The sequence below is a fragment of the Rhyacophila brunnea genome, unplaced genomic scaffold, assembly GCF_057557595.1.
Source record: "Rhyacophila brunnea isolate RB1 unplaced genomic scaffold, BYU_Rbru_1.0 scaffold_38, whole genome shotgun sequence".
NCBI classification, from domain to species: domain Eukaryota; kingdom Metazoa; phylum Arthropoda; class Insecta; order Trichoptera; family Rhyacophilidae; genus Rhyacophila; species Rhyacophila brunnea.
Genome location: NW_028233048.1, coordinates 2,731,531 through 2,744,033, shown reverse-complemented (window position 1 = coordinate 2,744,033; position 12,503 = coordinate 2,731,531). Strand labels below are relative to the sequence as shown.

Below are 12,503 nucleotides of genomic sequence, written 5' to 3'. Positions count from 1 at the left end.
AAATATATTTGGGATTATAATTGGTATTTTATTAATAGATTTACTAAAGAAAGGTATATTTTTACATCCGTTAGAAAATAAACCAGTGTATATACAAAAAAATTATTGGTCCTTTTTGATACCTTATAAAATATAAATCTAAATAGAACTTTTTTTACACATGCGAATGTTTAACAGTTTTTTTATTTTCATAAACATAATTACCTTATATTTCCTAGCTATAGAAACAGCTGAAAGTGGCGCTTCAACTCTACCAGCAGAAGGATCGAAAATTTCTTCCCATGCTGATCCCGAAAAGAAACCAGCAGAGGGAAAGGAAGAGGAAAAGTCGTTTGCTTTCTTTTGGGAGTTACCAATTTGGAAATCTGATGATGCTGGAAAACCAGACAGTAAAGAAGGATTAAATGTACTTGGAATGGTATTAATAGGTGTTGTTGCACTTTTAGCAATTGTTATTGTTCTCATAATAGTAAAACTTTGTCTTAGAGGAAGAGGCGAAGAATCACCCCATGATGATAACAAATAAAATTAATAAGGACATCTTTTTCGGTATGAAATTTTATTTTATAATCTGTAATCTTTTTTCGAGGTCTTCGATGGTGATTTTATCAATCATTTTGCATATATCTTCTATATTAGATAGCTTGTCAAAGTAAAATATGTTGTAAGCCAAGTCTTCTGCTAAAGTAGCCGAATCTTCTGCTCTTTCAACAAATAATTTTTTTATTTTCAATTTAAGTGATTCTAGCATTTCTTTATTTAATTTAAAATCCTCTTTTATCCTTTCATTCGGAAAGAAAAAGATGCCAGAATCATAATAAGGTAAATATATAGATGGTATATTCACCTCTAAAAGAAATTGTCGGAGTAAAAGAAAATATACATGCTCATTGTTTTTAAACCCCCCGACTTTCCTTCCTTGTATGCTTTCTTTGCTATTTTTAAAAATAATATCTAAAGATTCTATAATAACACTTTTTTTTGCATTGCTTTCGATGTAAACACACAGATTTTCTGGCTTAAGTTTTTTCCTGTAAAAGTTCTTGAGTGCATCAAGATTTATATTCTTAATGGATTTTTCCGTCCCAAGTATCGGATATTTATATCTATTTTTAAAAAGTTGTAAATGTGCTGCTTCAAGTTTAGTTTCAATTGGATCAGCTTCTATCTCGGAAATTTCACCTTTAATGACCCTCCGTTCATCATTTAGTTTCACTTGTGACGAAAAGAAAAATTCAGGGGCCTGTATTGTATTTAAAACTTCTGATAAATTATTGATTGTATCTGTTTGTTTCTGTTTGAAATAGAAACCCATCAGTTCCCTGGATGTAAAGCCGTCGAAGTCAATATTCTTTAATTTTGAATCATTTAAAACAAGATGCTCAATAAAGTGCGATATCCCATTGTTTCTTTTGTCTTCATACACACTTCCTGTTTTAATAAAAATTCCTATGTGTGAATTTAATTTGTTCCCATACTTTATGATTACATTTACTCCATTCGATAGTACGTAAGATCTTAATGGGGACATTCCAAAATGGGTTTCAAATTGAATTTAGCATTTAGACATTTTTTTTTGCTTATTTAATTCACATTCAGAATTTATAATAAAAAATACAAAGAATTTTTAGCAGATAAATACTACATATTGATGAATTACATAATCTATTTTAGCCAGATTTCGCATTGTCGATGATCAACTGTTAAAATAACTACATGATATTCTGTATTTGTAATATATATTAAATCAAAAACCAACTAGACTTTTTCAAACAGAAATATCTAAAACAAAATGTTGTACAAGGTGATTAAAGAGATTTATTATTTATTCCTTTATATATATAAAGCCCCGATTGAGCCGAACGAAGTAAATAACGATTAAAAAATAAAAATTCATTATTTGGATATTTTATCGTATCTTTTAAAGGAGTTAAAAATACAGACCTCAATAAAAAAAATACTATATGTGTAGCTTTTTTACAACATGATTCAACACATTGGATTTTCTTTAATTTTTTACCGATGATGTTTTATCTTAATACCGCACCACTCCATTTCAACGAAAAATAGAATTCCTCTTAAATTCAATATTTTATGATAATCACCACATATTAATGTTAAAAATAATAACAACTGAACATATTTACATGTTTAATACATGCATTATTCTGCTAAATACATTGGAGTACACTAAAAAGCTTGGACTTATTTTTATTAAGAAGGAAATTGGTAAATAATAAGCAGATTTGATTTTTTATTCAGTTTTATACATCAGAATATTTAATAATTTTTTTTTTAATTCGTGTATAAATTATAGTTCAAATTTTTATGCAGCGATTGAAAGTATATTTAAACAATTCCTGTAGAAATTAAAATTTTGCTTTAGCATATAGCAATACTCAAACTTGAATATTAGGGCATTTTAATTTCACAAAATATTTATAATCCCAAAAATACATAAATTTTAATTAAGGGTAAAATTTGGTTTTGTGTTTTATATTTTTTTATAAACTTAGCTATGTCGAATTCCTGAAAAATATTAAAATATAATTACCTAAGATCTAAATGTTTGATAACTGTGTACTAATTTATATATAACTTTCCTGACTTATATCAAGAAAAAATTTTGAACAAGGTTCCCACTAACGTTGTCCATCGTTTTTTAATTTTATAATATCTTATAGTGATTAAAAGAAAAATTGAAATCGAACCATTCATTTATAGAATGAAACAAAGAGAATCATAAATATTTTATAACTATTTGTAAATAAATTAAAAGATGCTATTTTACGGGAAAAAATCTAAGTATTAACGTTTATTCAATTTGAATTTATAAAGTCATGAAATATTTTTTATTTATAATGCCTTTGCATATATTATTGTTTTTTTCCAGAATGTATCAGATGATATGTATTTGAAATAAATTGGATTGCCAAATATCACCTAAAAATCAACAGAAATAACCTTTTCACACGATCAGATATTAAAAATAGCCTAAATATATCGATATTATCTGTAAAGCATGCATACTAGAGATATTTATTTGTGAATTCCAATTTTCATAATATGTGGAATTTGGATTCATACACCATGTTAAATCGTCTAACTAGCAATACATTTTGATGATAGCAGCCAGTTAGATTATAAATTTCATACTATAAACTTTTATTAAAAAAATATTGATAGCAGAAAGATAGAGTAAATCATTTATTTATTTAAAAAAATATATAGCGATGAATTTTATTCCTGAACTATCCTTTACAAATACGCTTATTTTTTCAAAATATACACATAAAAAATGTTATGGTATGAATACAGAGGTTTAAGTGTTTAAATATTCAATTGTGAAGCTTTTAATATATTGATGCAACAAGGATGAATAACGAAAAAATGTAAAAAAACAGGAAAACTTATAAAAAAAGGTAATTGTGCAAAAAAATTATATTTTGATTTGATAAAATTTTTATTTTGTTGTACACTTAAAAAATTATGCCAGATCACAGCTCATGATTCAATCAAACAATGGAAATTTCAATTTCATATTTATTTTTTTGTAGAATATATTTTTAATGCAATAATAAAAGTCGATATGTATTTCTGAAAAATTCAATTCAAACTAATTGCTAATTTTAGAAATCATACGGTTCATTTTATAAATTATCGGGTCACCGTTAGCTATGATGAATAATTTAGAATGGCATAAAATTAATTGGTCAAGATTTTTTCATTCTTTATAAATATGATGTTACCTATGATATAGAGTTTATTTTATTTTCTTGTAGTGATTTTTTTTACTTATATTTATTAGGAAACTTCAAAAATATATTTGTACGACTTTTTATGTGAAAATCTTTATATAATTAAAGTCATAATTTTCTGCATTATGCATAATTATATTGTGAAAATTCATGGACTATATAATGCGGGTCTTAATCAGCAATCCTATCTTTACTGTGATGGATAGTTTTCTAACATGTAAAAAAATAATTTTTTTTTATCTGTAATTTTTAGCATTTCAGAATAAAAGATAGTTTTTTTTTCTGTTGATATTATTCTTGAGATATAATTTTTCATGTAATCTCTCTCGCTTTAGTTTTACCATATAAAAAAATAAAAAGAAATAATTTCTTCCATAGAACCCAGACTTCTTTTTAAATTTATATCCATTAAAGTCATATTTATCATAATAATTTTTTTGGTTTTTTTACTTTTAAAAATCCACAAAATTTACCCGCAATTAATCCCCTTGTGTGCAAGCCAAACTCAATAAATTGAAACATTTACAAATAATAAATAATTATGCAAATGTAAAATTAAAAAGGTGGATTATAGTCACAATTTGAAAAAAAATGTGACGATGATTTTTTTTATTGATTTATTTTAGATGTCAGAATCTTGATTCTTTCTTCGCTCTTTCTTAAAACTTCTCTATACTCTTCCTCTTTTTCATTTAAATTACTAAGTTCTAGCTTAAGTGCCCTCTGATCATTTTTTAAATCATTCATATTAATGTTTTTTAAATTCATTTCATCATATATCCGGTAGTTTTCATGAAACTCTTTCAATGAAGCGTCACCATCATCCAGTTGAGCTTTATATTCTATTTTAACTGCTAATTTTTTTAGTTTTTTTATAATTTCCGCCTTTTTTTGTTCTAATGAACGAATATTATCCTCTGTTTTGAATAGTTTGTTATATTCAAGTAATTTATCATTTTTTATCTTGGCTTTCTCTGCTGATTTTTCATATGAGGACATAAGTATACATCTTATAAAAAATACATATTCATATGTCAAAATATTCATGAATTGTAGAGTTTTCAGATCTTTATAAGACGTAAAATTGCTTTTCTGAATACACAAAATGTCTTTTTGTGAATCTTAATTTACCACAAATGTATTCATAAATAAATCATCAATGATTTGCTCTAAATGTTAAGAATAATTTCTAGAAAGAGACATAAATCATTCTACACGTCACAAAATCAATTATAAGATACAAAATGCCGCATAAATTTTATATTAATTCGGGAAAGAAACCAATTATGGTATATTCTGCAGAGTTTTCGTATTATTTTCCTTATATGGAATTGCAATATTTAACCACTTCTCGTTTTGTAAGATCATTTATTTGTTTACGGTATGAGGTGTATAATAATCGCAATGTATATACTGTAGTTCCTGTATAATAAAATCAATTTCAAACACTTTATAATATTTTTGTTTGCTTTATAAATTCTGATTTGAAAAATTTAAAGTAACAAAAAAAACACCAATTCACAACTTAAATAAAAGTACTAATTTTTTATTTATCCCGCTGTATAAATTAAACGTAAGTCAACTTTGATTGAAAGAAATATACACTAAAATTGTGTTAATAAACAAAGCATACTATGGATCTTCTAGATTTGATAAAAATTTTTTCTTTGTAAAATAAATGTTAAGTGTGCTAGCATCAACAAGATTTATTTTAGAATCTACAAGTATTTGAATTAAATAATGTTTTTCTGCAAATATTTATTTTGAACGACGATCGCAAAATTCTAGTCTAGATTATTTAGTTATATCGAAACCATATTCGTAATTTAAATGTTTATTGCATAAAAATCCCAGATATCGTTTATAAAATTTGGTATAAAAATATTATAGAAGTTTTGCCCCTTTACGATATTTTTGGCATAAAAGAAATGTAAAATATATATCATATAAATTCAAAATGAAATTTTTTATATTCAATTTATTTTTCAAGTAGATCATTAAAATTACCGATTAAACATAGACTTATAATAAATAAATTCTAACATCGTGAATTTCTTGTCTATTTTTCTTATATAAATTTTAAGGATTGATTTTATTGTTTTAGACTAAGACCAGAGTATACTTTTCGCATTACGATTATAAAATATAAATTCGTTATTATAAATTTGTATAAAGGCCAAGTTCGGCACATTCTTAAGGGCCGCAAGATTCGAAACCTATGTAAAACAAAATAAAGACACAAAGAAAGCTATAACCACGTTTTATCTCTTAACCCGAATATCAGTATACTTAAATGGTAAAAAAATTCGATAGATTACAGGGATTTTTTTTACACCGAATTTTGTAAAACTATGCGTTGCTATGTTACTATAAAACTTTGATTTTTACTTTATCACATTTTTTTTTCCCTTCTACATTTTTTGCATGGTGTTAATTATTTAAAAAAACACATATTTTTCTAAGGAAATTTTATTTTACTAAAATTATGTGGCTTAGTTACATTTTTCTAATATCTTTTGAATTAGAGTATATTCACAGATATTCGTTATCATCTATTTTTTTATTTATAACTATGCACAGTTTAAAATTTTAGGTTTAGGAAGAATTCTGTAATTATTAAAGCTAAGTTTGATATATTGTAATTCTATATAAATGTGTAATTTTTGCACTTGAACCACATCGATCATCGATGGTTACTTGTAGGGTATGAATTTGGTAAATATCGAAAATAAGACAGTCTAGGTTATTGTGTGACTTTAAAAATTATTTCATCGCATTAAAAAAAAAACCACAAGCGAAACATACTATAAAAGATAAATAAGTAAATACATTTTTTTCTAACAAAATATTATATGTTTTTCACTTCAAAAAATACCATGAACAAACTATTTTTTGTCATAAATAAGCAACTAAAAAATTATAAGAAAGGATAAAGTATAATAGTTTTCGAGTAAATTTAGCCACGTCAATGTGGTTTTTCATATAATTTAGAATTTATTTTTCTTAAAACAACAATGAAAATTTATATTATAAATTGAGTCTAGTTTAATTATGGTATCGCTTTTTTTTATACTAATCAGAAAACACGAATGATTCAAAGCAATATCCAAAAATCGGATAAAAATCCTCTCAAAAACTTAGGTTGCCATAAATTTAAAGATTGAAAACAAAATTAATTTAGGTAAATTTTATGCCTCATTAAAAAATTATATATAAGATGCACAAAATATATTCCAAAAATAACATTTATATATGAGTTTCAATTATTCAGATCCCACATATATTGCAGTAAATCTTATTTTATAATAATCAGCAAACAATAAACAATATTTTTTGAAAACCGTGTACAATAAGATGCGTAAATGATAATATTTGAAAGTCGCTTTGGATCTTATTGTATCAGAATACTGTATTGGATTATCTTTAACAGAAACATTAAAAAAAAGAAACAACAGCAATAAATTGATGAAAATTTTAATTTTTTTCTGCTCATAATTCTCGCAATAATATTTTAAATTTGAGTTAAATAAAATAACATTTTTTGAATCTCTTTAATTTTTCGACTATGGTATAACATCTTTAGTTAAAAAAGCTTAAATCAACTTTTTTTCTATAAATGTGTTTAAATTTCTTCATTAAAATCTTTTCTGAATTTTATCTAATAAATTTTTAGCCTCAAATAATTCACACAAATAATTTTAAGTATGTTTCAGATATATAAACTTTCTAAAATCATATTAATTCTAAAAAATTAAAAATTGCGGTTTTATGATTATTTAAATGAATGTTACTTGTTTACATTATGGGTTTGTTGGCAGATGTTTGACCAAAGAACATGCCAGAATATTATATAGTGCCGAATACGTAAATTCTATTGGTATATTTATTTGGATAATAAAGTACACAATATATATGTATAATTATCCATAAAACATTTAAAAATGTTTGTATATTTTTTAAAAACAGTAAATAGTGTTTGAATGTTCATTAAATATGTTAAAAGGCAGTAAATAGTGTTTTTAAATACATTTAAAAGCAGCAAAAGGTGTTTATTATCACTTAGAAAAAGTAAATAATGTTTTTATATATATTTGAAGCAGTAAATGGTGTTACTTATGAATTAAAAACTGTATATAGTGTTCACGGCTCCATCTTTTTATAATAATGATTGGTTCTACACGTATACTGCCAAAAATTAGAAAAAAAGATTCATTTAATCAAGATAAACGAATTACAAATGCTAAACATTTTATTTCGACGTAAATTTTTTTTAAGTATTATATAGCCAATATACTGCGCATCGAGTCAAAGATAAGCATGTTTTTATAATAGGTGAGCATTCTATGTTAATTTTCGATAAAATAAATTGATGATTATTTTAAAAAGGTGATTAACTATACCATATTTTTTAAGAAAACAAGATAAACAATTTTTTGCGTATTGGAAATAAATAATGTAGAAAAAAATATTTTTTAGGTAATCCCTATAAAGCATTACTGGATATTGTACACCAAAAATATATATTTTTAAGGAATTTCCATATGGTTTTATTGAATATTTTACACCAAGAATATATTTCAGGTAATTTTCAAGCACTCGAATTTATGATTTAAATAAAAATATGGTTGGAAATGCGATAGATACAAAAAAAGATGAAGGTATGTATTTCTCATTCAGTAGAATACTTTATTTATATTACACTGATCAAAATTAGTATATGAAACTAGGTTTATAGTGGTAAAACAAAATAATTTGGAGAATATATTTTATTAAAATCCATAAACTTACAGGATTTTATATAAAATAGCTGCAATGAATTTCAACTATTATATTATACTTTTATATGTTATCAAAATATACATTTCTTTTATCATCCGTTTTCTTAAAAGTTTAAATATATAAATTTTGAGAAATACTGTTCTTTTTGTAAATAAGAATCTAAATACAGAAAATTAAGCCCCTGAACTTAGAAAAAAGCTTTGTGCACTAATTGAATAATAATAATAAATTTTAGAATAGATTTTTTGAACTTCCCATTTGTACAATATTATTAAGGGTAGCTTATTTTATTCAGGGTTGATTATATTTTAAATTGCCACATTTTAAATTGAAAACCATATCCTTACAATTTTAGAGTGATTTTAATGTTATTTAAAGTTTTTTTTCCACTATTTAGAAACGCATATATTTGATCTAAATTTTATCTTAACCAGAGCCTTTTCAAATTATGTAGCATAAAAAATATATTGATGTTATATTATTCACTACTTGCAAAAAACGATGTTTACTGTTAGTTATTATAATAAACTTGAAAGAAATCATAACATTTGCTTATTAAATTTGTTTATCGGTTAATTTGGTTTTTAGCTATTTAAATTATAAAAACATTTAGATTGGAATATAGAACAGATTAATGAAATTCGTATGATAATTAAAATGGGTTTTTTTACCATTTCAATTTTAAGAGATAAATTGCAGATTTCTCTAATGCATATTTCAGCTTCACCATTCATAGATTTTATTCAATAAATCATCATCTTTCTAGACTTTTTAATTTAAGCGTTTACTTGGATAATAATCTTTTTGCGTATTTTTATTGCAATATATTCTGTATAAGTAAATTTGTAACTATTTTAGTATAGTATTTTATACATAGTATATTTTATTTATTGTTTTATTGTGCTTTTTATTACCCATGCAAAAAAATGTATAAAAAACTTTAATTTAAAAATTTTGGAATTTTCAATACCAAGGTTTAAAAATATAAATATTCATAGTTTATATTAGAATGACGGCGATAAAATAGGATATTGTAAAAATATTTTATAGTATCAATTCTTTTGGAATTTTTAATTTAATCGCCATTGTTATAAATCAGTGATTAAAAAGTATATAAGTTTAATGAATCGGAGATTAAGAGGTTTATAAGTTAAGAAATCAGAGATTGAAGGATCTACAAGTTCAATAAATCCAAGGAAAGTTATTTGACTAAGATCTAAGTGTTTACAAAAAAAATCAATAAATCATGCAAAAGCTTGTTATCGCAAGATCGTATTTTAGCGTTAAACATGTATCAAAAATTTTCAATATATAATAGAAAGGGATTTTTTTTATTTTGTTATTTGTTCTGTATGGCCAGTTCTAAAATATTACGATTTTGATTGGTTTAGAGGAGATTTCTTCTTAAAAATTATATCCCAAATAATGTGGATCAAATAAATTTTTATTTAAATTCGAAGCTATTTAATTTACAAGTTAGCCATGTTTAGTTCGTTTATATTTTAAATCTTACTTAACTTTTAAGTTTTATCTCAAAATATATTATGCTAAAAATAATTCTAACTCCCAATAAAAAAAAAGCCATATTAGTTTGTTTAATTTTTTAAATTACATATCTTCTTTCAAAATATATTATAAAGTACATGATTATTATTTTTGCTAAACAAAAACCATTGTAACTTTATTTTAAATTTCGAATCTTTTTTGAGTTCCAGATCTTCATTCAGAATTTATTATGCTACAAAGAATTCAAACTCCCAAATGAAAAAACACCATTAAAATTAATTTTATTGAAATAGAAATATCTAACTTTCATATTAAAAAAAAAGCAATATAACTTTAAACAAAATAATAAGAAAAGTGGTTTAATTAATCATTTAAGCACACTACCAACGGTAAAGCCTTTTTTAAGCAGATGAATTTGAAAAAAGGCATTTAATTAATTTCAATGAATCATTTGGGTCCACATGACAGTGCTCATATTTTTAAACAGAGCAATCACAACATCGTATTTTATAATATGAAAAAATATAATACAGGGACGATGAATTCAATTTTAAATATGAAAATAAAAAAATATATTGACTAATAATATATTATTCGAAATTTAAAACATTGTTACGATTTTCAAAACACGAATAATTTAATCTAAGTTTCAAGAATCTCCTTTAACGAAAATATATATCTCCATTTTTTAAAGGGTATAAATATGAAAAATAAAGCCCATCCCAAGATGAAAGAAGAAAATACTTGGACGACAACCGAGGCAGATCGGAAAGATGATAGTGACAATAGTAACAAGATACTTAGTGAAATAAATGATGGAAATGATAAAATGAAGAAACGTGGCAATCCTTCGACACAACCCAAAGATGAAGATGCTTGGGAGCTATCCGATGCTGGTGATGACAAGAAGGAAGAAAATACCGAAAAGGATGAAGTTAAAGAGGAAGTTCAAGTTGATGAAGAGATAAAAAGACCTGCATTTAACACTAGAAGTTCGACATGGGGTCGTGATACAGAAATGAACGGTGGCGAAAGACCGAGGCGTGATATGCAAGGAGATCGAAGAAATGATAGTTTTGGAAGAAATGAAAGTTTTAGTAGGAATGAGAGTTATGGTAGAAATTCTAGAAGAGAAAATAGTGGTGATAATTTTGGACGAGAAGAGAGAGGATCAAGAAGAGAATTTGATGGTAGGAAAGATGAAAGTAGTCGATTTGGAAGAAACAGTGAATATTCAAGGGACAGAAGTAACGAGTTCTCTAGAGATAGAAATTATAGCGATCGATTTTCAGGGGAAAGAAACACTAGTGATCGATTTTCGGGAGAAAGAAACACTGGTGATCGATTTGCAAGAGAAAGAAACACTGGTGATCGATTTTCTAGGGATGGTGAGTTTTCAAGGGGTAGAAGCAATGATTATTCAAGAGAAAGGGTAAGCAACGATCGTTTTTCCAGAGAAAGGAGAAATAATGACTACCCAAGAGAAAGGAGAAATAGTGAAGAAAGAAATGATCGGTTTTCAAGAGAAAGGGTAAATAATGATTATACAAAAGATAAAAGAAACGATTCTCGGTTTGAAACAAGAAATGAGAATCGATACGAAACAAGAAATTTTCGAGGAAATTCAAGTTATGACTCTGAAAAACCAATAACAAGAGAAAATAATTTGTACCCCCAAAAAAGAGAATACGAAAACAGAAGAAATTTCGGTGATGATTTTGGGAAAAGATACCATTCGGATTCTTCTTTTACTTCTCGCCCCAAAAGACAAATTCCAATCGATCCACCACCATCAAAAGTTTTGGGCCTCTTTGGCCTTTCAATCAACGCAACAGTCGAGGACATAAAAAGTCTTTTACACGAAAATGTTCCAGAAGCTCAATACGACAATTTACATCTTGTGTTTGACAGAGCTACAGGAAATTCAAGAGGATTCGCTTTCGTTTATTTTAAAGATATTGACGACTCTAAAATAGCAAAAGAAAAACTTTCGGGGAAGTTACTTTACGGAAAAGAAATAAGATCCGATTATAGCGTAAGCGATTCAGAACACCGAAAAGATAACTTTAAAGGATTCGAATGAACATTTATTGGTAAATAAATCCTGAACCGTTCTTTTAAATATCAGAATTGGAAAAATGATGCGTGTACTCATATTATCAAGAATTTTTTATATTTACTACACGAATTTAATTTATATTTACGATATTATTATAGAAAATTAATGAATTTGATCTACAACCCCGAAAAATCATGATAACTTATTATTTCTTTTTGATCTCGTGTTATATATATATCGTAGATGTTTTTTTTATTCATCCTATAGAAATTTATGTCGTGGATTTTGAACTAGATTCTTTACAATCATGATAAATCATATTTATATCTTTTCTTGTAGATATTATACAGATTTATACGATATATCACAGCTTGTAGATATTTTATATCTGATTTTGAACT

At 25.3% G+C, this 12,503-nt stretch overlaps 1 protein-coding gene across 1 annotated transcript; it reads left to right on the top strand.

Annotated features, from left to right (window-relative positions):
* The first annotated feature begins 10,770 nt into the window (after window positions 1-10,770).
* LOC147067570 (uncharacterized) lies at window positions 10,771-12,140 on the top strand. The gene has a single exon (XM_085953528.1). It carries the CDS (start codon window positions 10,771-10,773, stop codon window positions 12,124-12,126), a length of 1,356 nt encoding a protein of 451 aa, XP_085809654.1. The 3' UTR covers window positions 12,127-12,140.
* The last annotated feature ends 363 nt before the right edge of the window (window positions 12,141-12,503 follow it).

Excerpts from the sequence above, each read along its gene's own strand:
- LOC147067570 (XM_085953528.1), top strand. The coding sequence starts at position 10,771 with ATGAAAGAAGAAAATACTTGGACGACAACCGAGGCAGATCGGAAAGAT.